The sequence below is a fragment of the Haemaphysalis longicornis genome, unplaced genomic scaffold (assembly GCF_048455015.1).
Source record: "Haemaphysalis longicornis isolate Haplotype H1 unplaced genomic scaffold, Haemaphysalis longicornis Haplotype H1 scaffold_2, whole genome shotgun sequence".
NCBI lineage: Eukaryota > Metazoa > Arthropoda > Arachnida > Ixodida > Ixodidae > Haemaphysalis > Haemaphysalis longicornis.
Window position 1 is genome coordinate 153020221 of NW_027526295.1, and position 27424 is coordinate 153047644.

The window sequence follows — 27424 nt, forward strand, 5'->3', positions numbered from 1 at the left end:
CACGCAAATACGCACGTTATACCCTTCGGCGCTAATGATTACAGGGTACTGGAAATTACACGTCACTTGACTTAAAAGCCACCATTTAGCTCCTACCCTGTGTTTTTCACAGCCATTAGGCTGAGATGCCATTTGAGCCCAATTTATACTGTTAGCTACCTTCGAGGCTTTCAACTGCCTTTGAAACAGTCATACCATCGTGCGGGCTGTTGTAACTCGACAACTACAAAAAAGTTCTAGGGATAAATATAAATTTCAGAGACTAAGGGCTTTAAGACATTTTAGAAGGGAAGAAAGAGAAAAGTAAGAGCCATGAAACAATGAAAAACAGCACAACGAAGGGCCACATGGGGTCACAGACCAAAAAGGTATATTTTTAATTATAGCCGACTCCTCGCAAATAATTAGCATTTAGCTTACAAACGCACGCATATTTTCATTGATAATTCTTTTTATTTAGAGAAATGTTTCTCAGGCGAAATTTTACCGTGTACTTTAAAGTACTCGCTAAGTTACGGGAACGAAACTTGGAAGCAGACGCCGAAACATGGGCGGGTGGACACTGAAACTTTCAAGTATGGTTGGAACTTAATTTGTGTAGTTGTTCAGAACCCCTTGCAGTTTGAATGACAGCAAATTTCGGATGCCGTCCGACTCACATGTCATTCGAAACGTCCGTGTATTAAGGATATTAATTGGGCTGTGGTAAAGTGCTTAGAAATGTGATAAAAACGCCGCTACATCCTCATTTGACTTCCCAGCTTTGAAGTCTCATCTTTCTACAAAAGTTTACAACGGAATGCTGGCAAACGATGTGTCAAAAGCAAAAAAAAAAAAAAAAGCGGGTTTCGCAGTGAGCACAAACTTCGTTGACCTGAAACCATTATACAGAATATTTGTTTTGTTATATTCGTTTTGCAGCCAAGTCAAAACGTTAGAAATGAGCTGATAGCGTACCTAGAGTTAACACCTGAAGATGAGTAATCATTATTTGTGTTACCTGTATAAATTTTAGACATGGAGGCCCGGGGGATCGACAACATTTTATGTTACGTTCAGGAAGCATTCCTTACATAGAAACAAGCGACGTTTTTCTCTAGTTCGCAAAAACATAGACACGCGAAATGGACAATGGGAAGGATTCCTTCCAGAAATCGACTCGGTTAGGTTAATGAATCGGAAAGCAGTATGGTAATCAGCGACTTCTATCGTTATGTAAGGGAACGAAAGAAATGCCTGAACTATCCTGGTGTGCATATTCGCCTGTTTTTAAAGCACTTTTCTGTTGACTAGTAATGCCCTAGCTTGACCAACGCGTGGTGTTATGTGTTATCTTCGCAGGTTCTCGATCACGACGGCATCTTCGTGCGCGAGATCGGCACGCACGCGCAGCCGGAAAACGCCTTCAACCGCTCTCGGAGCATGTTCCAGGAGCCCACGGGTGTGGCAGTTAGCGCGGACGGACAGCGCGTAGTGGTGTGCGACTTCGGCAGCCACCGGGTGCACGTCTTTTCGAGCGTCGGCGAGCACATCTGCACTTTCGGACAGAAGGGCGCGCTCAAGGGACACTTCATGCATCCGGAGTGCGTGGCCGTCGACGCCCGCGGGTTCATCCTAGTCGGGGACAGCGGCAACGGCCGCGTTCAAATCTGCCGGCCCGACGGACGCCACGTCAGGACATTCGGCAACAAGGGCTCAAGCAGCGGCCAGTTCAGCTGGATCTCGGGCATTGCGGTCACCGCTCAGAACGAGGTGGTTGTGTGCGACTTCAAGAACCACTCCGTGCAAGTCTTTTGAACTGTGCCGTATACGACGTGTTACCCGTTAACGGCTATCCTGATGTTCCTCTAATGACTGGCGTGCGCTTATGTACTGTGCATCCTTTGCCTCTGCTGTTTTTCGGTCATGGTCGCGAAGATTGACTGGCGTTGAGGTGGCATCTGTGGCATTATGCGTGTGCAGCCTTCAGGCGAGAAGATCGGGTGGAACGACCAATTTGCGCACAGGTATATCGTGTTATAAAACGAGTTGTCTGGGAAATGACTGCAGTCGCTCGCGGCGTATTGTCTTTGGGAAACTTCGCTTCGAGGTGTATGTATAGGCGGGACTTTGCCATTGTGTCTGCGCGCAGCGGTGTTTCTTCTGTACTTCGAGTCATACGCTCTTTGAATTACTACTTGGAAGATATCGCGGCAACATACTTGTGGATATCAACGCTGTCGTAAACGCCCTGAAACCGCCGGATTCGAGTAGCAAGGCAACGTCCACGAAGTGTTCTTCTTCGTTTGTTTCAAACTAGTTATGTGCGGTGTGAAATTCTATTCTCCGGTGGACGAGCCATGACAAGTCTCTGTGCATTGCACAAGCGCAGCGCCGCATTTCGGGCATGGAGCAATACTATGTTCTCACCAAGCAACACGCGCTGTTGGCCCTTCTTCCCGACGGTCCTTATGTTATGCGTACTGCGACCCGCCAGTCTAACTCGGGGTCTGAGGAACTGCCTCGTTGAAGGCGTGGTTGTCTAAAGAGGAACAGCATGCTTGTATTAGCAGCCCTATGCCTGAGCCCTTTTGACACCGTGCACCATGATTCCTGAGCACTGATTATTTTTAAAACGAAGCTTTATATGGCTGGGTAGAAGGAAAATCTGATGGTCTTGGGTATGCAGAAAACTCCTCCGGCGGAACCACAGGCGCATGCGCGAAAAAAAAAAATCAGGTTGGGCAGATCGGCTGGGTTTATCGCAGCGGACCCCTCGCGTAGCGAGCTAATGGGTGAATCACAGTTAAAGCGATAATGGTGGTACGGGCGGCGGAGCATTGTCAACGTGGCGATGGCAAAGAGCTGCCGCTCGTTACTTCTAGATGGGTTGGCCACGGGTCATATGCAAAACACCGGCTGAACGTTATGGCTATGCTGATTAACAACCATCTCTGCATAGTGTATGGGCACATTTTTTTGCTTGTATGGTTAGCATCATCTTCGGAGTGCCTAGGTCTCCTTAAAAACTGGTTGGCCATTGAATAAGCTGAAAAATTGCCAAATTAAAAAAACGGCCTTTTCAGACAGAGACTGGCACACTGTGGGTGCGTTCTGTAGGGAACTAATGTCTTCAAATTTTCTTGTTTGCTCAAGAGTTAGCTTTCCCCATACAAGTTGCATTACAACAGCAAGCGTGAAACCTGTCGCCGGTCCTTCAGAGGTGTCATCGAATGAGAGCAGCCTGGGTGGTAATCGCGAGATTTAGAGTTTAGACACTCTAAACCGGGTGGTTTTAGCTTACGGGTGCGTTATGAAGTCTTTCTAGCATGCTTTTATTTCCCGCAGTACTGCCAATATCAGCCACCAGAAATCTGTCTGAGTTTACAGAACGTGAAGACACAAGCCACTTAAGTTAGTTTGCCGCACGTCGGTTTCGTTTTGTGGCATTGTGAGCAGGACAAACTGTTCCCGTATCACGGTGCCAGATTATTAAGGCCCAACTCGCTGCTTGAACCCAGGAGCGTATGGGTCACGTCCTCACCAATGAATGAAAGAGCAGCTGAAACAGCGCTAGCCTACAATTCTTGCCAGGACATCTTCAGGGCATACAGGGCATCTGACAAGGGCATTAAACCTATCTTGTGGTCTTGGGAATTAAAGAAGAGGCATCAAAAAAATGCATAAACTATTAGAGCCGCCGTGGAAGAAGTGTAAGGGCCACATAATCAGAAGCATCGCGCGAGGACTTCAGCATGAACGCGCTGCGGCTGGGAGAAGAAAGCGACGCGAATGCAGGCCAACAGAAGTAGGCAGAGGTTTTCTGTGCGTTATGTGACAACGTCCTGCGACTGGCCATGAACCGAATGTTTCCGAAAAAAAAAAAGAGATGGCATTTTGTCGCTCAGCAGCTTTGTCCCGAAGGCACCTGACGATATACGCAAAGCAATATCTAGGGGTGGTTGTTGGTGACTACTTCAACGAGAGTAAAGTGAATGTCGAATAGAGGTCTAAAAGCAGTATTTTTCGAATAGTCCACTCGATGGACATTCAGTATGCTGCCTGTGTTCTCGCAACAATCTTTATTTTAATTCAAAAACATTACAAACGCTGAGCAATAGACGATCTTTCTTTGTACAGTAGGCTGTACAAAACTGCACAAACATGTGGAAGGGATATCACCATAGCATTGGTACGTTGTACGTGAACCAGTCACGCAGCAGAGCACTTAGTCATGATGATATAGAAATCTCGCCATTCTTTACGGTTAATGCATGCAGGCTTAACTTCAAAGTTTTGATGCCAGACTAGGCGCTGAACGTTGAAATTAGAGTTTCATCAGAAATAAAGCAAAGAAGTCGTGCTAAAAGAACAACAGAAGCTGGTTTATCAAGGCAGTCCAAACATTGAGCCTGAGCGCTTGACAATGCCAGAACATTGACTTCTGTCTAGGTGCAAAGTCGTATACACTGCCATATATAGAGCGGGCTGTGGAAGGTCTAACTTCGCCAAGTAACTGTGTGAAGGTGAGCATTTTCTTCTGGAGGTGTTCCACGCGTCCAAAAGAACGCTACCGTTGATAAAAAAACTAAAAGGCTGTCTGCCACAGGTCTACATCCGTTGAACCGTTTAAAGCCTATATAGTCCTTTAAGGAATGCCGCCTGCAAACATGTCGTTCTAACATTTTCAAGGCTGTTACGGTAGGCAGAGCAGTTCGCGTAGCACTGCGATGGAAAATGAAAGGTGAACTGAAATATATGCACCGCCTGCTTTTCGCACCTTGTATGCGAATAATTTCTAGGTTAATTATTGCGATAATCGTCGTCGCGCTAAACGCGTGCCACTAAAATCTGGGAAAAGGAAAGAACTTGCTTCAGATAGAGAGAGGGATAGAGAGAGAGAGAAAACATCTGTATTTGCCCTTCTGTGAAAGCATCTGACTCTCTAGGATGGGCTCCTGTTACCAGTCGTCCCCAAGCACCACTACCCTAGTATGTTGGAGAAATGCCTCCCATTCTCTCCTTCTGTCAGTCTAAATAAGGAGCTAAACGTTACTGCTAGCTTTTAATGCTGTATCGAGCGTGCACAAAGACTGCTGGCAAGCTTACAGGTATAAAACTGCGGCTGCTGTGTAACTGGGAAGAAGGTACGAAACAAAGACATTCTTGCTATGGTTAGGCGCACGGTAGTGAACCGTGCGGTGCGTGTCTGGCCTGTGGGGTTGTTGAGTTATAGGGTGGTTGTTAAAACCACAGCTTTGTGTACTTTGCGGAAAAATAAAGCTCTGTTGATGTTTTCAACGTCCCTGGTTTTTGCACGTTGTGATTTATCTCGTAAAAATGCCCCTTTATGACACCCGCGAAATGGCTACCAGAGCTGCAGCTGTACAGGAACATAATGACAGCTTTGCAGTAACTGCTTTAAGAGCACTTTTGCTGAAAAAGTTTTGTGACACCAAAGTGTCAACGGAGCGCACCGCTAGCACACACCTTCGCATGCAAAACACACGCGACACGCCGATTATACATATGTTCTTTCAAATATGCAGACATTACACTTAAAAAACAGATGTTTTGAGTGCCCAAAGTGCCCAAAATCTGCCTTAAAGCACTGCCTTGGTGGATGCACCTTAATGGCAGCACACTTTGAGAGATCGCTTCCCGAAGTCAGTCAGAAAGAATGAAAGTATTGTTCGTCGTTGGGCATAGTATAACTGAAGGGCCTTGTTCTTGTATACTTGTAACACTTTTCTGTAGTGACGTTCGTGAGAAAAACTTAGCAATGCTGTCCACGCGGAGCTTGTCTTGCAGACCAAATTCATTGTAAACACAAATGAATTACTTAAAAACAAGTAAAGAATGGGCTCAAGGCCGCAGCGTTGATGGAGGAGATTGTTACATTCATAAACCTGCCGGATATGGATCTGTCCTACATCGATTAACATTTGAATATTCCGGGAATGCATAATGTATATGGGCATTGTCGTTATTTGTGCGCATTACAGCATGGTGTCATTAGGCGTAGAGTTACAAGAAGGCGACGTTCATTTTTGAGAATGCGCTGTCTACAGTGCCAAAGACTGTTTCCGACGCTGCCTGAAACATCTAGATCAGATTTGTGCAGTTATTGACTCAACTAAGCTTTAATATCGCGTTATTAATGACATTTTTTTAGATTCACACCACACCAACCCTCTACAGGGTTCACTAATGGTCGCTTGCTTGTTTGTGCTCCTTGCTTACGGGCGTATGGAGGCCTCACCTTCTCGTTGGTCGTCAATTTCGACTTGAAGTTCCAAAGACGTCCTCAACATTTTTCAAAAGAAGATTTCTGTGCCTCACTGATGGCGTCGATGTCCTAGCAAAACGCACGGCAGAAAAGGTTTCACAAAACGATGATGATGATAAGCGAACACACTTCAAGCGCCTAAAAAAACCGCTTCCCGTGGTCGGAATCGAACGTGGGTCTCTCGCGTTCTGAAGCCGACGCCTATCCGATTGCGCCATTCCGACTTTTTTTCTGTTCTGCATGGAAAACTGCACTTCATACAGCCTACAAAAGTTATGAGTCATCCAAGAAGATGCACATCACTGCAGCTAAAATAAGCCATCCATCAAAACTCCGGCAACAGACGCACACGTCCAAAAGATGCAGCCATTCTGGTGGGTCACTTTGCGCCGCATAAATGCTCCGCACCAACGCAGCTTGCTTCCGAAAAATGGTCTTCGTTGGGCGAGGGGGTTCCGCGTGCCTGCCCATCATGGGGAACTTCCACAAGCTATACAATCTCATCCCAGCAAATATATCATAGGGCACTCCAGTGACATCTCGAAAAGGCAAGAACCGAATTGTTTAAGAGGTAATGCCCATGTCCTTTTTAAGAGTTAGTTGCAACACATCCCATAAAACACCACATCCCGGCACAAAACAAAACAATGATCAATGGTTTTAGGTTGATTGCATAAACGGCAATTGTCATACCAATGAATAGACATTCCTTCCTCGCGCAACCATGTTTTCACTGGGAGTGTTGATGTATGCAGCTTAAAGAAAAACGTTTTTGCATTTGGAGGAAGACACATACGTGTGACACGCTTCAAAACACTGTCCTTATGGTGGTCAATCTAAGGCTGGCGATAGACCGGCACTGGGAACAGACTCTCTAATAAAGTGTTCGTCAAAGCCTTCCTGGAAAGGGTAAAGGGATATTCCAGGGAAAACCTCGTCCGACACGGTCGAAGGTGTTTGTATTTTGGACTTTGCCTCAGGTTGCATGGAAGAAAGCCTCTCGTTAAACCATCTTTCTTTTAAGAAAGCGGCTTTGCTGTTCTGACATTAAATAGCTCATTTGTTGTTCTCCATGCAGCTCTTGCATCGTCCATCACCTATGTTGCACTGAAGCTCTTTTGAACAGTTTCTATGTAGCATTTGTTTCGTATAAGCATATAGTCGCGCTGTTAGAGGTGTATTTGACAGGAAATTGAATACAGAACGCATCTACCAGCGAAGTCTGTTTACAAAATTTTTCGCTGAAATATACACGAAAACTAGGGAGGGCAGGGTAAAGACAAATTACTTTTCAGACAGTCTTAATCAGCCGTCCTTGAAATTCGTTGTGGTGAAGCGGCAATTATTATGGCACAGTTCTTGCATGGTGAAAAAGACGTTGGCTGCAGTGGGGACGCTGCTGCTACTGGACTGAAATAAGATATGCCTACATCTTTTGAATGTTAACAGAGGATGCTTTTTTTATGCTTGGACATTCAAGAGCTTGAATGACTGTTTGGAACCATTGCGTATACCTTCAGACTTTCTGCTAGAAACACTGAAAGTAAAAGAGGTTAAGCAAACAAACAACAAACAGGCTCAATGTCCTTTATTTCGAAGACGAAAATGAAACACCGCGTGTGTGCAAGTAGAACAAACGTTTCTACAATGGTGCCAGATTCAACATTGGACCCTCCACCGATGAATTTGATTAAACCAACAAAGTATGAAGCTGGGCCTTGGGTAATACTATCGAAGAAAAGGTAACACGGCGCGAACACGAGGACAAAGATAACAAGGTGTAAACTTGGGCATGTTGGCGCATTTTTGTGAACCAAAGGCAAAAAAAAAAAACAGTATTCGCGTTCGCGTTTTACTCACAATGTTTAACCGAACCTACTTGGAGGCACATAATATTCCTAGGACAATTTTAGATGCGACTGCATCTCATTCACTCGCCTTGTCCCTCCATACGGCGTCGTTGTCCGTCCACACCCCTCCCCCATTCTCCTCGCCGCGCGAGCTGCGCTCTCCGCCGCTCACCCCCTCTCCTCTCTGATAGCGAACACTCTCTCGCGAGGGGCATTGGATTGGATTCGATTGAATTGGCTTGGCTTGGCTTGGATTGGATTTGGATTGTATTGGATTAAAGTGGATTGTGTTGGATTGTGTTGCGTCATAGCCGCGCCATGTTGCGTCATAGCCACGGCAGGGGGTTCACGGCGCGTTTCACGCGATGGGAGAATCAACCTAACGGAAAGAACAACGGAACCCCCTATGCGTCGCATCTACACAGGGGTTCCCGCGAGGGGAGGTGGGAGTAATTTTTAACAACAATTTTTCTTCTGTATTGCGACAAAATTAAATTAACCTGATGCAATCCTGGTGAAGCATTTTCGCTTTCTCTGTGTGTGGAGGGTGTGTCCTGTGTTCTATATCGCTGCTTTTGAACTCCATTGTTGCCCTTGAACAAGAAGTTTTTTACAGACTATTGCTAGGTCGTTATGACACTGAATAAGTCATCACAATCTTTGCAGTGTTATGAGAACTAGCATATCTCGCCGAAGGCTAGACAAACCGTTCATGTTCTACTCTGTTTTGCAACTATACAAGCTTCAGCCAGACCGCTGATGTTTCATTCAATAAAAATTTTAATTGGTGCCCTTCGAAGTCTGTTACACTCAATATTTGCTGTTGAAAGCAGCAAGCAAGATGCCAGGTCTTGGATTTTTTATTTACATGTTACGACTACACAAACTAAGTGATCAAATAACGCTCTTTCTGTACATTATGCCAAAAGGAATCGTTCTCATCACCAAGCTATCACAAATGCTTTTTTGTTCATTAAACCTGCGATTCTAATGACCGGGGCACTCTCAGGCCAGAAGTATAGGAAATACCAGGCATGCTCAACTCTTAAAAAAAAAACAAAAAAAAAACATGTTGGCAAACCTCGGCAGGTGCCTTGTTGGGTAAAAAAGATTCGGATGTGTAGTGTGTTCATTGACATCAATTTAGATTTCTCTACTGCAAATTCCCTGCACGATTCAGTTTTGAGCAAATTTGTTTCACTTTTCTTTCACGTATATTTCTATTACGCAGGCTTAAACTGTGCTTGCTTGTTTTTGTCAACGGATGCCGCAAAATAAACCTGCAAGGCTGTTGTTTGCTAAGTACGCTGGCTTTGAAAATAGTTTCTGCTTGCTGGCTGTAAGGAAGCAACAAAGAATAATTTACGACTGGCTTGCACTGTTTCGCAGGACATGTGTAACAGTTGTTGCCATGGTTTAAAGATCGATTTTTCCTATGTGCAGGCTAAAGGTAGCGTGAAAAATGAGAAAAAGGTGCGAAAGATGAGGCTAGGAGAGAGAAAAAAAAAAGACTTACAGGAATCCCTTAGAGGAGGAATACCTCTAAACTGAACTTGCTACCTTGATATTGCACTTCACTAAAGGCAGGTTCATTTTGTAAGCAAACATTAATTTAGGCACCCGTCTGCAGGCCGACATTAGAGTTAGTGAATGACTGGATAAATTGATGTCCCGGACTATGTACTTTGAGTCACATCACTAAAAATAGACCTCTTGCGCGCTTTACTCAGCTGTCAGCCAGCCAGTGTCCGCAAAATATGTCCGATGTAAGCGTGCGCTATTGGGGCTCTAACAAAGTGGTGTAAAATAGCGTTGCCAACAGAAAAACAAAGCCGAAAGGGAGCTCGAAACACGACTGCGTGCTATACAAATGTCATAACTTTCAGGCTGCCATGCCATTTCAGGCGAAGGGACCCTAAAAGAAACGCGGCTCTTTTTCTTTTCAGCTATTCTGTTCAGCACACTGTCGCAACAAGTCGTAGTCGGAGTAAATTGAGAGGTCACTGAACCTTTTATTTTCGACCTGCGTTGGTTTGCACACACTAGCAGTCCAACCAGACTTCCTGACATTGGTTGTTACAGAGGAGCTGTTATTGGCCAACGTACGTCGCCGTGTTTTCGGTGCGTAGACCGAGAAAACCCGTTCCCCTCCTCCTCACTTCCGCACACCCGCTACCTTCGACCACCTGTTCTCCTCCAGCGCTTCATATTTTGATATAAGATGGCATATAATGGCCATAAAATGTATTCCCAGCAATTAGTTTGTGTTTAAAAGTGAAGCCGACGTTAAGAAGGTCGGTGTAGCTTGGTTTGTGTAAGCTGGCTTTCGCACATTGTTTCTTGCACAGCGAAGCCTATTTCCAAAACCACGGGAATGGGCGAACCACGGTCTGAAGGAGACCACCGACGACGATCGGGCCGCAGTCGCGAACGGTAAGCCCGTCTGGATTACGAACACCACTAGACGGAAAGCGCAATGTGTTGGTGAACGCTTCCGAAGCGCGACGGCGCGCATTAAGAGGGAGCTTGTGGTTAACCAATAATTCACAAACAGCTTCGCTGCTCATCAACCTTCACAGAGTGGAACGGCACAGAATTCTTTAGGCAATGTTGGATCGCCAATGCCACTGGTGTTCATACAGAGGATCACAGGTGCCAACGAGGGTTGTACGTACTTTGTTGGCTTTCAGGACTGTCAACAAATCGCACTGTTTCGTATGCTGACTGCAGACTAACAATGACACGCTAATACAATGATTACTTTCGCTCATTGAGCAGCAAGTAATAAAAGAAATAAACTCAACAACCGTATTCACAAACAAAGGTAAATATCCGTAATAAGTTCCCGGCGAAGGCAAGCCCCAATTAAAGGCCACGCAACAACTTATGTAACAAAAACCTCGTCACCATCCACGCTTTTTTTTTCCCGTTCGTCCAAATCACGTTACTTATGCCTGTGCCGCAAGGACGTGACACAAGTGGCTACAACGCTATGAGTCGGCAACAAAATGTTTTGTTCATAGACTGACTAAAACGACTAGAAAGATTTCAAGGTTGCTGCAGTAAAAAAACGCTTATGACACCCACGACAAGTAAAAAAACTAATTACGCGCACCGGTAAATAAAATGGCCCCACAAAAAGTACAACAATATGCGCAACAACTAATTGCCGATGTATATATGTCCCGCAGATCTTTTCCATCGCCAACGTGACGAAGTTTATGCATTCCAATCTCACTATTTGCAAAACAATTATTGATAGCTATACCTTGCTCCCACGAAAAGAAAATGTTTAGGTTGTCTTAGTAGCATCCGCAAGACATGGAAACAAATTTATTTGGAGACTTACACAAGATTCTTCCCATCTGCTCCCATAAAACATTGTCATGCTGGAAATATTGAACCATTTAGGCTCGCACGATGTACCTGTTTATTGATTATCACGCATTTTTCTGCTGCCAATAGCACCAGCCTGTCTCTGTTTGGCCACAAGACCGATGTTTATGATGACATCACGAAACCTTGTGTTTTAAATCGTGCAAGATAAACGGTCTCGTGTTATGAGTGCTTGATCAGGCTGGGGCCGTTGCAGTGAGCCATGCGAATATCTACATGTGCGCGATAGATCCAACACTCTGGACTCCGTTAATCGCGAAACACTACAAGGTTAAAGGTCGGGGCGAAGTCGAACGGGCTTCACCTAAAGTTATCGGTGTGCACTGACGTCCATCCTAAGAAGAGAGGTTTGTCGACGGGAGGAGCGTTGATGAGTCCTTTGTCTGCTGCGGGCAGCTCACTTAAAGCGGGCGGGTTCACTGTCGTGGGGCACATGAGCGCATGTCTCCCCTTGCAGCGGCGGCGACGGCCCGGGGGTTGTACTGTCTCGTCCTCGTCGTCCTCCAAGTCGGTGGCCGGGGCAGCAGCATGCAGTCAGCGAGGCGCGGACACACGGCGGCTAAACCGCAAGATGGCACGATCATCACTGGGTTCCGTTGTGGCAGCCGATGGTGTCTGCGGTCAGGGTGAGCGTGGTGAGGACGCTCCGACGGTTCGGGTTCACGCCCAGGTTCTCCCAGTTGATCCAGGACAGGCGCGCTGTCAGATCTGCGGGGGCCACGAAAGCAGGGCGGCCATCACGCATGCGTTGCGCTCCTCTCACTCGAGTGTACACGTCACAAGCACACATGTGAAGTACGGCAAGTGCACATGAAATCTGTCCGAGAATAATTCTACACATTAACTCGCAAAAACTAGCACACTATAAACACTCTTGCACCAGGTAGGTGACTGTGACGAGCTGAGCATATATTGTGTTTGATTCGACTGGTCTGCTCGTTCCACTGCCTGTGCGGCGACAAAATGCAGTATTTCGCACCTACAGCATTGCTTGCTGAAGCTGAAGAGCAGCGATGCGTGGTGACGTCACCGGAATTGGGTGTAACATCATAACCGCAAGGGGAACCATTTTCGGTAACAATGTCCCTCACGACCTGACATCTGGTTGTGAAGTGACTTCGTCTGCCGTTAAACGCTATCATCCGTGACACTCGCACATAACGGACATCTTTCGTGGTAGAGGGCTGGCAGCTCTGTGCGGCGCTTTGAGGTGCCCCTTTTACCTTCACAACTGTATGAGGTCACGTTGATTATAGAAGCGAGGACAAGGCAATGTTACATCATCAGTGGCATCAACAGACGCTGTTGCTAACTGTGTGCGATGACGGAGGTGATGGCGACACTTGTGGTGGTTGAATTTTGAATCGTTTAGAATGTCGTTGCCTGTAAAGTGGAGGACTTCGGTGCAATCATGTTTGCGTTAGTTTTATCTCCGCTTTTGGCTGCTTTAACAAAGCAAAAAAAAAAAGCAAAAAGAGACAACGAACTTTCATTTTCTATAGCCTGCCATTCCTGTATAACAAGCAAGGCAATTTTGTTAAAGCACAATTCATGTTTCTCATCGCACGCGAAAATCGAACGCGAAATGTGACCGTTGTCGTTGTCGGCGTCGACACCAATGGCATCGAAAGTCACGTGACTAAGTGCCGGGAACTGCGCAGCGCAGGAGCACGACGGTGCTCTGGCGTCATTGCTCGGCTTTCGCTTTTCCACACAGCAGTCTTCCGTGTCTCTGCCAATTTTGTGAAGTTTGTATTAAATTAGGGAAGTTAATTAGAGAATTGAAAAAGCGTGGGGTTCCCCGTGAACGTTCCGCCCACGCTTCATTGATGTCATTGCGACCCCCTCATTGCGAACGGGCTGACGCAGCTAAAGCAACTGCAAATTTACGTTTACTACGTGCGTTCAAAGTGAAGTAATTTTGATTGAACCTTACTAACCTATTTATTTTCTAAGAGTAATGCAATAAACAGATAGCAACAAATTTGAGGCGGAGCCAAGAACATTGTGAAGACAATACACCGAGCAAGCAAGACAGAAAACGCGCCTCCCGAAAGTGATGGTTAGAAACAAGAATAAAAATAACATTTGTAGAAGGGTGATCAATTACCTCACAGCTACACAACTGGCAGAAATAAGACCTTAATGCTTGAATTATAAGCAGGGGCCAAGGAAAGTGGCTATATATGCGTGACGTGCAGCGGCCGCGGCACACTATTTTGAAGTTTAAGTTCCTTCAGATCATTGATATTGCGTTTACGTTGACATTAGGATAGCTAGACATCGACATACAGTCCATGCATCGTGGGTTGACGGAGAGCTCGATTGCTGGGAGAGACAGCGCGGGACCGTCAGTGCCTGCGGACGGGACGGACGAAGTGCAAGGGCGGCGTACCTGAGGTGTTCCACTCGGCGGCATGCTCGCCCTTGAGCTCTCCCCGGAGGCACTTCTCGATGTGCGTCAGTGGGTCGTACTGGGAGACGAGCACCTCGCGCAGCAGCGCGATGTACGCGATGGCGAGCCGCAGCGTGTCGATCTTGGACAGGCGCTTCTCGAACGGGAACGTGGGCACGTGGCAGCGAAGCTCCTCGAACGCCGTGTTGATGCTCATCATGCGCTTCCGCTCCCGGATGTTGGCCGCCCGGCGCTGAACCTTGTACGGACCCGCGAAAGGCACCACCCCGCCCCCCGGGCCGCCGACGACCGAAGGGCACGCGCCAGACGCCAGAGGTCCCCCGCCGCCGACGACCAGAGGTCCGCCGCCGCCGCTGCCGGGGCCGTACTCGTAGCAGAAGCCGTCCGAAGGGCCGCCAGCGCCTCCTGCACGCGGAAAGCCTTGCTAATGATCACCGCACTACTCGCATTCCGTGTTTCTGGACAAATGGAGGGAGAAGCACATCTTATGACGTCAGAGCAGGCGGCTTACGTAATTACGAAGTTATAGCGCATGTTGCTGCTCCGTGCAGAACTACTGAGTTTATCAATCTAGGTGTAGAACAGCACTAAGACGGGAAACCGCCAAGAAGTAACAGATGCAGACCCTAACAACCGTCTCAGACTATTTTACTGTTCACTTTGTCATGGCTGTTTCACTCGACCATGTACCAACTGACCCAACCTAAAGCTCTCTTACTTTGTTGTCGTCTGTTACTCGATAAATTATCGCAGCCATGTTCATTTTCTCGGGACACTTGTCATAGTAGCATGTCCTATTAGCACTTATGCGCGATCAGGCGTTCCCAGTGCCCTCGCTTAAAGACTTCACGAACGCCACTTAGCATGCTAGGCCATTCAGGAGACGACGGGAAGCTTAATGTAGTAAACTTAGCGCAATTTTTACTAATTTTTTGCTTAGTTTCTCGGTAACCCGAAGCTGTAGAAGCGCACTCATGTCATCGGTGTTCATTACCGGTTAGAGAGCATGCGATTTTCTCACTTGACATTACGAAGCTTTGCTATTAAAGGGAGGACGGGAAAGAGGGAGGGTGAAAGGAAAGAACCAGAGAACGGTGGGCCGTCTGGCCTTAGAAGCGCATGGTAAAAGAACTAACGAAGTAGTGCAGGGAGATATGGGCTCGGCTCGTTTGAAGTTAGAGAGGGTCAGAGTAAAATATGTATTGACGGGAGGTTGAGAGCAATTGGTCAACGTAGGTGGACAGCTAAAGTTTTTAGGTACCTATATATGAAAATAGTGGACACGCCGGGGCTAAGGAAGGCTAGGAGGCTAATGATGAAATACGGAAATAACAGTGGAGCATCAAAAACAGCCAAGGTAACCAAAAAAGAAGCCAGGCTTATTGAAGCAAATAAATGAAAAAAAGGAAGTTAAAACGTCGTGAGAGATGTACAGGGCAGAGAAATTGGACATCAGAAAGAAAATTTTCTTCGATAATTCCAAAAGCAGTGATTTGCTTTTTGAGGCTAGAAAAGTTTGCTTGATAATTAAGAGCTCTGTGTGAAAGTATACACAAAAAGTAAAGCCGCTCCACTAAATGTGAAAGCTGTCGGTAGTGCAGAGGAACGATTCGCCAGAATGGGCTGTGGCGCCGTTATCGGCTCACTACAACCGCCCCTCGGGCCTCACGCTCTTCGCCTCCCTGTCTGACTATTGCCTTGGTGAATTGAACGGAGGTTTCTCCAGTGCAATTCAAATTTCCCGTCTTCGCAGTGCTAGCGCGCTCTAGGGAACAGCACGAGCGGCAGTTCTGTTCTTTTTGTGCACGCTTTCATGTCGCACGTGCCGGTGCAGTAAGCGCCGGCACGTGCGACATGAAAGCAAATAAGACGTCGAAATACGACGTCGGAGGTGGTTGTGCCATTTCAAGCGTCGTTGTCGGGTTCAAACACCAGAAACGTCGCTGTCAGAAGCAGTGACGTCATCGGAAGTGCTTTCGTCGTCTTCCTCAAGCGTTTTGATTGATTGTAGGGTTTAACGCGCCGACGCAACGCAGGGATGAGGCACGCCGTAGTGGAGGGCTCCGGATCAATTTTGACCACCTGGAGATCTTTAACGTGCGCCGAAATCTCGTACACACGGGCGTTTTTGCTTTTCGCCTCCATCACAAAAGTCCTCAAGCGTGATGACAATTGGCTCAATGTGGTCTCTTACATAGATCGCTTGCTGAAAGATATTTCAGTAAAATATGCTGTTGGGCTAGTTGGTTCATTGCTTAAGGAAAATCGAGCGCTGTCTCGTCGTTTTTCGTTTTTTCTGTCCTCGTTTGTAGCGCTCGATTTTCATTAAACGCTTGCTGAAACTTTGCCTCGAGTGTTTCGACATGCCTCACAGCTTCTTTCCAGTGTTCAGCTGTGACTCCTGCAACCTTATCCTTCAACAGTGGTTCCACATGTGTAATGCTGAACGTCGTGTTGGCTGCTGCCACAGCGGTCTTCATTTGCGCCCATATCAGTTCAATTGCATTGAATTGGCAGTGGTACGGCGGCAGCCTCAGCGCTATAAATCCTGTCCTCTGTGCAGCCGTGCCGACTAGGTAGCTGATGAAGCGCGGTTTCACTAGAGCTACTATCTCCAGCAGCTGCTTCGTAGTCAGTCCAGCGCTGTACTGGATGCTTTTGCTGTCCAACCACTCTGTGATCGTCCCCTTGAGGAAATTAGTCGTTCTTCGGCACTGCCTCGCACCGGCGTGAGTGGTCAAAGGCCTTATCCATGACGACGCTACACTTGGGAGCTTTTGCAGCTCACCGTCGACGAGTTCTCGAAGCGGAAGCTCTCTATTTTTTGTGGTAGTCCCCAGTCTTCTTGCCACGGAACACAATGAGACAGTCATCAATGAAGCCCTCTTTGCTGCCTATATGCGTAACGATGACCCGCTGACTTTTACCTGAAGGCTGCTTCAGTCCCGTCGTCAGGCCGCGCCTGAAGGAGTCTGCACTGGATTTCACAGTGGTGTCAGTTCGCACAGTCGACGTGGTGTCATGCCGTCACCTGCAGGTGTCGTCCAAGTAGAAATTCTGCAGATTTTCCGCTCGGTACCGCTGAATGTCACGCAGGTACTCGTGCCGCCATGCAAGGATTTCTTCGCGATCAAGCAGGAGAGAGTTCGGGCTTCCTTTCTCGCTGTTGAACCCGTTCTCTCGCAGCAAACGACGTCCACGCCTAAGACGGGTCTTCTGTACGCTCCGAGAACTCCTTTGTGATCTTTTCCACCGTCGGTATCTCATTGCGGCAAAAAAAAGTCACGCACGCAAGACCTCAGCGCTTTCAACTTGAAGATGCCGTAGAGAGCACTGCGTGGCTTTTCTCCGGAATTCCGCAGGCGGTTCCGAGACGGAGTTGACAGCCCTTCAACAGTGGCTTGCGCCTTTTTTTCTGACCGCAAACACAGGCAGCGAGCCAATCCCGAGCATATCCACGACAAATGCGGCATTTTCTTCCATGGTGCATTTCGGCCCCCTGACACGCCAGAACTCATATATCAGTGGAAGATCGATTTACGCGCAGTGCTGTTGAACGCATTGCTGCTCTTGTTCTTCTTGCTTAGGGTCCTCGGTGTAGCTGTTGAAGCTCCCCCAGACTCACCAGGCAAGGAAGAATCACGTGTCGAAGTCACCGCGTGGGGATCCATCACGGAAGAAAATCCACACAACGCACTCAGAGAGCCCATGAAAGCAGAAAGGACGCGCGGTGCAAGGCGTTGGGGGCGCACGAAACGTACGCGAATGCGCCAAAACCTGACGGGAGGAGCTATTGCGCGCTTAGAGGGACCGTGAAGACAAAATGCAGGTTTGGTTCATTCAAAAGACTGCCTCGTTAGAATCATGCTGACACCACTTTTAACGTAAACTTCGCTCAAATAAGCTGTATAATTAGGAAAAAGGGAATGGCCATGCGACCCACTGGCTCATTTCCCGCAACAGAACCTATGATGTCATACCAAACAGCTCCGCGACTGGCAGAGGGCGGTAAAAGCAAACGCAAATTATACAGAACTTATAAGCTTGCCGAACGAGCTATTTGCGCTTAAATTTAGGGCATGTTCATTTTATATCAGTAAGAATGGTGGGAAAAACAGTGGAAGTTACGAAAGCACACGTAAACATTGAAGTTCCGATGTGTACTCCTGTTGGTACTACGCGCACTACACTTCTTTTAGCTGCACAGCATTGCGGGGCTTTGGGGTTGTCTCAGACGACACTGGCCGATTGACACAAGCGACGGTGTCTTACGTGACCCCATTTGTCGAGCGAGCACCCTGTTTCCCGAAACGATTATTATCTCCATGAACAAAAACAAGCCAGTTTTAAATAAGGTCACAAACAAACCAAATACAGAACTGCTTGCCGCGATGTGGTGTCGCCATCTAGGTTGACTAACAGTAAGCAAGTCGCCGCTCCACACCAAGTTTAGCTGAAAGACCTGTTCTTATGATGTCATTGCAAACGTCGTTCAAACACACGTTTTGGCGCGAGAATCAAAATCTTAGCTTAGATTGATTAACTTCGCAGTGAATAAAGCATCGTTTCCTTCCGGACATGTGCGCTGGGGGCCCTATAGAACACGAAATCTTTCGAATAACACAAACTTGAATTTTATCTTCATGGCCCCTTTAAGTTACTTGGCACGTTTTTAAAGAAAAACTGTTAAAAAACAACGCATTTTGCGGCAGTGTCAACTGAAAAAATTAAAGCAATTATATACATTCTTCCAAAAGCTAAACCAGCAGGTAATTTCTTTTTTTTTTCTGCCGCATCGCCTTTTCAAACTGATTTTTTTAGTTCCCCATGCGTGCCTTTTGATCAAACAGTTCGTCATACCTTTAAAGGAAATGGATATGGATTTAGTTCCCTCCTTTGTACTGATTATTTACAGCCAAAAGAGGGCTATCATTACGGAACTACATTTTAAATCGCGGAGGCCCTCAAGGCGACCGCACCACGCCAGTGGGAGGAGCATTCCCTTGATGTAGGAAACGCCGCTGCCGAGTTAAGCTGTCACCAAGGGCGTGATATATATGTGCCGGCGAGAAATTAAACCCGGCGTGTGCACACCCTGGCGTGGAGCAGGGCATTTCTATGAACTGGCGTTGGTCTCTACCTTGCACACTGACCACCTCGTAACGGGTAATCGTTGCAGTTGCGAAAAAAAGGCCCAATAATATTTCGGCGTCGCAACTATACGCCACAGTGACAGTAATTTAGACGAGGTTCTGGAAAGTGTTCGGAAGGCCGCAAAGCTGCTAAAGTTAACAAAGCAAAATTGCCTGTGATCGGAGCAAAGGAAATTAGAGTTAGCGCTGAATCCTTCAAGAGGGCTACTGCGAAAGGTTTTAAAATTTACTAATGCTAAGGCTACATGACTGGGTCAACCTGTTTTCAAGCTCAAGCAAGCACTGTGACTATTTTGCGTTCGTCCAACTGGGCAGAATGATGTGCTTCTCGGTGGTTCGAACCAATAGCACGATCACAGGAATTATAGCGACTGATTTCACAGAAAGTCTGTAAATGTCATTTGTAACAATTTTTCACAGCCTGATTACAAATATCGGGAATTTAAACATGTAATCGCCCGTGAGGTGTGCGACACCAACCCCTCCCAAGAAATTGCAGGCAAGCTTACTACTACTACTACAGAAATGCGACAACACCCGCGCTGACAGAGGAAAATACGACCGATGTCGCATTTTTGTTGTTCAGTGTATACAGTATTTGTAGGCCAACTCGTTAAGATGGTGATATGCCCACACCAGCTCAGGTTCTATGACCCTAAAAATGAAGTTGCTATCTAGAAACTGGTGACGATTTCTTATTGCTGACAGACAGCTATATGTGCAACACCGATAAGAGTGGTGGAAATGGTAGGTTGTAACGTAAACTCCTGAAATAAGTGCCCGTGGTCGATCGGAAATGCGCCGTAGAAGGTGGGGGCAGTCATGTGACTTGACCGTCAAGTGCACAGTCACGGTGTATTGGATGGCGACCAATTAAAGCTTGGCGCGATGTCACGGCGACGGTTTTATGGCGCAAAACTCCCTTCTAACGCCCGCGTAGGCGTTCTTCGCACTGTGACCCGTTGATTACAACTGTAGTTTCCCCACTTCCATCAAAACAAACGATGTACTGCTTCGAACCGAATGTCGCAATACGCCCGAGATGGGACAAACTGGTATGAAAACGGAATTAGGTCGTGAATCGTCTTCTTTGCGCAGAAACAAAACTGCGTTTGAGGTTTTTTTCTGTATTTCATGGCAACATTGGAATTGTTCGGCTCTATTGCAATAAGCCCAATTGCATATCCAGTCGAAACGACCACCTACCCAAAGTGAGTAGTAGTAGTAAAGTAGTAAAGCTTTTATTGAAAACGGGAGACCGCTGGTCTAAACAGGGGAATGGAAAGGGGAGAGGGTAGTAAAAGCACTGGGACTAGTAGTACAGTTCTTGGCTTGCACTGCGTAGCTTCGTGTTCACGCTTATGGGGGTTCAGTTCTTTTCAGGTTCACGCTTGAAATGAGTCCATCCCAACTGGTAGGCCAGGCAAAATAGTCCATCGTGAGTAGGACCGGTGAGGTCTCCGCTCAGACAACTCGTGCCAGACCGCTCTTTAGAGAATAAAGTGCTATTTGCTGGATTAATTTTTGTCAAGTTGTTGGGGATCAGGGTGCAGTTGTGGTGCCGTGAATGTTCGGTGTTTGGCACAAGTAGGACATGACCACACGAGATGAGTGAGGTCTGCTGAGGTACTTGTGTGACAGTATGGGCATCTTGGGGGTAAATGGGGGGTGTACCATTTGCAATTCTTTTATTGTTTTTCGGTGATGACCATTAGATATTATAACCCCCCTGCTGTGACGCCTTTTTGGCAAAGCGGGGCACTCAGTGAACAAAAAATAAACTGAGAATGCTTGCTCTACGATCATGAGATGCAGCAAACAGTGGGCGACTTGAATAGCACGACAAACGCCGGACGGCAAGCTGAAGCTTTCCGCGTATCAACGGCTCCAAGGAGTGACCCGCGCATATAGTTAACTAGACAAAAAAGGGACTGTGATTTTATGTTTGACTGTATTGCAATTAAAATTCATGACATTATCATATGTTGTTTGCATAATGTAACAGACCAAGCGTGTATCGTCCGCAGACTTTCAAGCAATGGTTCTCGTTCCTGTGATCGGTAGCATGCTGCATGCAGAAGTTGGGAAGGAATGAAAGCCATTATCGAGGTGGACCTATAGAGAGATGCAGGAGATTGCAGTGATCCTGTACATGCATCGAATGGTGCACTTTCTGAAAAATCTTGCAAATACGAAGACTGTAATAGCCACTTCCTCTGCGTCCGAAAAGCTCAACAAACCGTCTAAGATATGAGCATGTCATGAGCCGTAGCACTTCGTTGTTTGAAGAAATGCAGGATCCTTTTGTGGCTTGCGAAGAAAGGAGTCGTGTGTGAAATTATTTTGTCATGTGGCGAAAAGCACATTAGTCAAACGGATATATATGCCCGACTGACCGGCTACGTACTGGACACAAACAAGATGCTAATAACTATAACTATTTTTGTAAATAGCTGTGGCTATTTACAAAAACGACTGCGTGTCGTTATTCACGCAATGCTCTGTTTTGGCTGGTCATAAAGACAAAAATGCAAGAGAAATTATCGAATCTTACAGGATTATAAACAGAGTGAACGCGCGTTTACTGAAAAAAAAAAAAAAAAAAGCCGCAAGCCCTCTCGCTACGTCCTGATGCCTCGTGTTCACAAAGAACACTACCTGAGGACACTTGCGCAGTATACGACGGCCAGACTATAAATTTTCAGTCTGTCCAATCGGCGGTCTGCCTCACAGAAAGCACATGCTTGACACTCTACTGACCTTCATTAGGGAAATACTCATTAAAAAGTACTTTTTATTGACTTTGTTTCACACCATAACCTCCGCCATGCATTCGTACCCATTCTATTCCACAATTTCCTGACACAATTAAGAAAGCCACTAGTATTGCGTGTACTAGCAGTGCTTCTGGTGGTGTGCCATGAAAGAGACTGCTTTTTTAATAACAGAAGCCTGTGCCTGTGCCAGCAAAAATTGCGACGATCACACCTTGCATATGTTTGTCTTCCTCTCGACTGAATAAACAGCTTGAATGTAAGACACTGTGTCGTCGTCTCCACTGCCACGTCATCGTCTCTTGGTGCGGCAAGCTTTCCCAAGAAACTCGACTGCGACGATACGGTATTTAAATCAGTGGTCACGATTGAACAATTTGAATCCGTGTGGAGTGGGGAGTGCCTGGCTCCCTGCCTGCCTACCTACCTAACTTAACCTAACCTAACCTAACGTAACCCTGCCTGCCTGCCTGCCTGCCTGCCTGCCTGCCTAATTAACCTAGCCTAACCTAACCTAACCTAACCTAACCTAACCTAACCTAACCGAACATAATCTAACCTAACCTAACCTAACACCCCCAGAAACACCTCCAGAGTTGTTGCTTTCGCAACAACTCTGGAGGTGTTTCCTGCTTGCTGATTGCGGAGACACCCGCCTCTTTGTTTCCGGAGCTATAATGGCCTTTTGCCCTCTCACGGTTAGTACTTTGGCCACTATTTTCACCTCTCTCGCTTCCGTCATCTGATGAGGATTCCGCTTTCAATTATGGTATTTCACGATTACACTGCCATCATTGCGGTCTAATGTTGACGTATGCCAGGACGATATGTTGTATTTGCGCCAAACATTGGCGACGAATATTTCAAGCTCGTAACAAATTCCGAGAATTACCCGCTCTCCAAATGCGGAACCGATTTCAAATGTGGGCTGCCCGCCCTTTCGCAAAATCAAAAATTCTTTGTATAAATATAACTTGTATTTTGTCATCACGGCTCCATTGGGTATCAATAAGCCCACTCACCTTCGACAAACGGAACTCTCTCCTAGCCGTACGTTGTTTGTTTCTTGCCTTCCTTAAGGAAAGAAATGGCGATTTCAGGAAGACTTTGCACGGCCACGTGCAATAAAGTCGTGGGACCTTCTGCACTTTCACATGTAATAACTTTTACACGATAATTTGAAGTGAAATGTGCGCCTGGCACCTCTGATTTCCGACGTAAAATTTGAGTCTGCCTGCAGCGCTATTGACGAAAGCAAGCTTGGTGGCGAGTATGTTGCTGAAAGTGCCCAAATAGGACTTCAGTTCTGGGGAGATTTAAGGTGATGACAGGGACAATGTAAGGCGAATAGACAAGATACTGAAGGCTAGAAGTCGCGTATCGGCATAGGTGGCTTCGACCGGCAGATGGCCGGAGTGCCGGAATAGGCATCAAATATGTAAGAGATCAAAAATATCGGCCGAATCGGAATTGAGTGTAGCCTATTTCTGATTAGGTTATTATGTTATATGTCTGTAATAACAGACAGGTCTGGTGCCAGCTATTTTCATGATGCTGGGTATATGACTCCTTCTTCAGTCATTCCTCCGAATTCGGCGCGGCTGGGAAGAGTTGCATCGTATCCGCTTTTTATTATCTAAAGGGCCAAGTAAGATGAACTTTGTCACTTTATAGAGGTTTCTTAGCGGACAAATGCGGCATAGCTGAAATTTTCTTTTATGTACATTAAAACGTGATTTGCAGGCGTTGTACGCAGCCCTAGTCCTCTCCTTAAAGCCCGTACATTTTCAGGGGCGGAGCATGCTGTTTTACAAACGCTTTTGCAACTCCGCTGTGAACTAGCTATGGATATCATTGCCACCAGAAAATATCGATTATGCTCGTAGCTTCGCGGCAAAACGGCCGGCCGAAAGCAGTGACAAGGCGCACACTGACGGAAACGTTCCTCCAGCTATAAAGCACAGTTGCACATTCCTACGCAAATGTAGGAATATAACTTCGGTGCAAGATTCTCCTCAACACAAGCGCTTATACCTCATCAGTGAAGTACTGGTTCCACCAGTACCGTAGCCAGAATTTTTTTTTCGGAGGGGGTTATGGGCCATTGGAGGCGAGGATTTTTGCCGAAAGGAACACTAAGCTCGCTTACGCGCCTCCTGAAAAGAAATTCGGAGCGGGTTTGAACCCCCGCTGGCTATATCGCTGGGTTCCACCATGGGCTTGGCCAGGTGGCAACGATTGCTCGAATGGCGGGTGATGAATAAAGGCGTTTGATTGTTCGATTCGCCCGGAATACTATTAGCAATTTTGTGAAAGCAGAAGCCGTCGGCAACGTAGATACTGGCATGCGGGACACACTGACGTGTAGGAAACTGACATGCAGGAAAGTTGACATACGGGATGCAAGTTTTGCTGCGTGTTAGTGAGCACAGGCGAGACATGTAGGGAGGCGAAACGACTCAGCGGAAGAGCAAATGCATTGAAACTTTGTGATGTTGTTGGACCATCCATCTAAACACCGAGAATAAACCTTGTAGATGAATGCGGGAGGTTGCAGGTGTGTACATAATCTCAACCTACTGTATTCCCTCCAGATGTTCATGGCGGCCCGCCAAACAAAGGTGGAAAAGATTAAAAGGTTAAGAAACAAAGTAAACCTACACCAATGAAAATAGAAGCAATGATTTCATAACTAAGTATAGCGGAGTAGCAGCAGTGCAAGCCAGTTGCTAGCAGAGTTATCAACAAGAAAATCATAATCTTAATGTGCTTTTGGCCCCCTAATACCTGAAATTTCCACGCACAAAAAAAAAAAAAAGGAATGCGCGAAAACTGCAGAGATAATAGGCTGCTAACGCACAGGGAATACAGACAGCGGGTGCTGAAGCCGAATGACATAGTTGCGACCCTGCCATAAGCGTAAACTACGCGATAGTTTCTAATGCGGCTGGAATTTCGACAAAATGCATGAATCAATTTCTATCCACGTTTTCCTCTTCTGCTTGAATGAAGCCCCCTTTGCTCCATCGTTGCGCATTGTAACACCCTGCACCCAATGTATTTCAGCCACCCACCGGTTGCGCTACAGCTAGCAATAAAGCTCGAGCAAAAGCAAACCCTGATACAGTGTGAAGCCTGCAATGGCCCCGCTATGATTCAAGCACAGCGTATTCCACTCATTGAAGATCGACTGTATAAGTAAGAAAAATAATTGCAGGTTCAAGGCCGAACAAGCTGTCTTATGTTTGCGTGCTATTAGTCAAATCTAGCGCCACCTAAAATGATGGGGATGCTGGTACATTGTATGACATATGAAGATGGTGTTTGCTGCTGTCGCGACGTTCATGCCAGTGCACTACAATAGATTAGTCCCTCCGGTAGACTTACAGTAACCAAACGAAATACACTTTTTTTGAAGATCCTATAAACAGATTTCAAGGGCAGAATGAATCGCAGGACAGAAGAGTACACAGCGAACGTATTACACCAAAATCTCGGCTCAAGTCCTAAAAGAAAGGAAACTTCGCCCTTGGTCAAGCAGAGATCGATGTGTGCTTCTCTATATATAGAATAGTGCAAGTGGTGGTGTGCGAGACTAACCGGCGAGGCAGGCTGGGTAGGGCAGGGCCTGCGGCAAGGGTCCGGCCCTGGCCGCGAACTCGCACGCCGGCCTCTGGAGCTCCGCCGAAGAAGGCGACCCCGGCGAGTCCCTGCCTACGTGCGCGTCTTCCAGGCGCATGGGCACCGACGTCGAGCCCCCAGCACCGGCCGCCGCTGCCGCCGAAGACGCCGATGCGGTGGCTGTTCCGGCGGACGAGGCCACGCAGGGGTAACCGGCCAGTTCCTCGTAGGCCGGGAACTCAGCCGCCGCGGCGCCGAAGTCCTCGGCGAAGTGCTGCTGTCCGGGCCTGCCGCTGCTGTGGTGGCGGAAGTGGTGCGGGGGCGCCGGCGGGGGGGCTATCTGCAGCTGCTGCGACGGCGCCTGGGACTGCGACGACATGGTCCCGCGCTGTCCACGATCCCCTTTTTATACGCCCGGCGTCAGGGGCAGCAGCGGCCGCGGCGTCAGCCGGCGCTGAAGAGACCGCACCGCGGCGAGGGAAGAAGAAGCCGGCCGCATAGAAAGAAGCAGCATCCGCCGCTGCTGCAAGCGACAAGTCCAATTTCTGAACGCGAGCGCACGCGCTCAACGCGCGCCCGGGAGCACAAGGCCGCCCTCCCGAAAAACCGGCGCGCGTGCGTGCGTGAGGGGGTAGGGGACGCCTCCCTCTCTCCCGCCTCTTCCCGACCACGTCCCGAACAGCAGCGCGCACTTTCCGGGGCAGCGGCGACTGCTTTCCTACTCGTTTGGTTGTTCCTCGGGCCTTGTTCTTCTGCTTCTTCCCTTCTTGCCGGAAATAATAGGAGTCAAACGAAGCTCGGCACACCGGCGGCGCGAAAGTAGTGGAAACGGGAAAAGTAGAGGTCCGCCGGAGGGGCCGATCGCCGCTCAGGGCTCTGTCGCCGTAGAATCGTGTCCTGGCACCGGCATGCGGTTATTGAAAAGTCTGTTTCTGGCAGATCCTGCGACCGGCTTTGAATTTCTCCTCGAGCTCTCCTCTCCGGCTTTTTGGGAACCCTTCGCTTATCCTCTTCTCGTCTTGCGCAGTTTTCCTCCTCCTTCCCAGTTCTCTTCCTCCTCCTTTAAAGATGCTCCCTACTACTTGCCTTTTTTACGGCCTACCTTATCCTTTGCCTTTCGGTCCAGAAGTTTTCTTTTGTCCTGTTCTGAAATGGCCCCCGATGACGATGAAGATGGCAACCGCGGCGACCGTATGCTGGCTACGCAACAACTAAAGACGTTCGAGCAGCAAAAAATATTTGACAAAAAAGATAGTTCGCCGCCGCAGGGGACCGTAAAGCTTGTGAGAAAAGGAAAGCAAGGATGAAGGGACTGGAGCAAACGCTAAACGACAGCTACGCAAATTGATTGGTCGCCTGCTCGTGAAGGGAAAAAAATACCGCGCATGACATGCAGAAACGAGAAATTAAAATGGAAGGGCTCGCTGGGGGAGGGAGAAAAAAATTATCAACAAATAAAAAACTCTGCAATTCACGCAGAAACGAACGATAGAGAACAAGAAAGAGAGTGAAGCAAGAATGGAAGAGCTGCTCCAACGATGATGGAAAGAGAGAAAAGGGCTCGGCCCGCCTCCGGCAACGAAGAAGGCGCGACGATGTCTGGACTCGGAACAGTCTGCAGTGCTCGGCAGCGGTGACCAGGAGTCGGTAGCCGGGTCTTCGCTCTGTCCTGGGAACGATGGCGGAAAGACTGAACTGGAACTCAATGCCGCAGAACCACGCGCGACTAAGGGCAGACAATCGGAGTTCTGTTGCCGGCTTCTGAAAAATCTTTCGGGCCGCACCGACGGAGTTCTCGCGTGGCCGCGGGTTTTCCTTCTGGCAGTCGCAGGAGGTGCCTTCGGCAACGGGTAGCGACACTGTCCCGCGGTGGGCAACACCCCGTGCTGCGGTTGCACCTTGGGCCGTTCCGCTACACGCGCAGGGATACAAGCTCGATCCCGGCG

General features: G+C 47.6%; 2 protein-coding genes across 5 annotated transcripts in view; one reads left to right on the plus strand and one right to left on the minus strand.

The window, feature by feature from the left end:
* The window catches only part of LOC144169343 (uncharacterized), a 116724-nt gene extending 111444 nt beyond the window's left edge, over positions 1-5280 (plus strand). For all 4 annotated transcript variants that reach the window (XM_077698443.1, XM_077698444.1, XM_077698445.1 and 1 more), the window contains one exon: positions 1342-5280. In XM_077698443.1, the coding sequence (XP_077554569.1) occupies positions 1342-1797 (456 nt within the window). In that variant the 3' untranslated portion in view covers positions 1798-5280. The remainder of the gene's footprint in view (positions 1-1341) is intronic.
* A 3876-nt stretch (positions 5281-9156) lies between these two features.
* LOC144169346 (uncharacterized) lies at positions 9157-26675 on the minus strand. The gene is made up of 3 exons (XM_077698446.1): positions 25458-26675; positions 13910-14335; positions 9157-12222 (listed from the first exon to the last, which is right to left on the minus strand). The coding sequence occupies exons 1-3, from the start codon at positions 25855-25857 to the stop codon at positions 12098-12100; spliced, it is 951 nt and encodes a 316-aa protein (XP_077554572.1). The 5' UTR covers positions 25858-26675; the 3' UTR covers positions 9157-12097.
* Between the last annotated feature and the right edge of the window lie 749 nt (positions 26676-27424).

Coding starts and splice junctions, on each gene's coding strand:
- LOC144169346 (XM_077698446.1), bottom strand. CDS start 25,857: ATGTCGTCGCAGTCCCAGGCGCCGTCGCAGCAGCTGCAGATAGCCCCC. Junction 14,336..25,457: donor CTACCCAGCCTGCCTCGCCG/GTTAGTCTCGCA, acceptor TTCCGCGTGCAG/GAGGCGCTGGCGGCCCTTCG. Junction 12,223..13,909: donor CGCCGAGTGGAACACCTCAG/GTACGCCGCCCT, acceptor TGGCCCCCGCAG/ATCTGACAGCGCGCCTGTCC.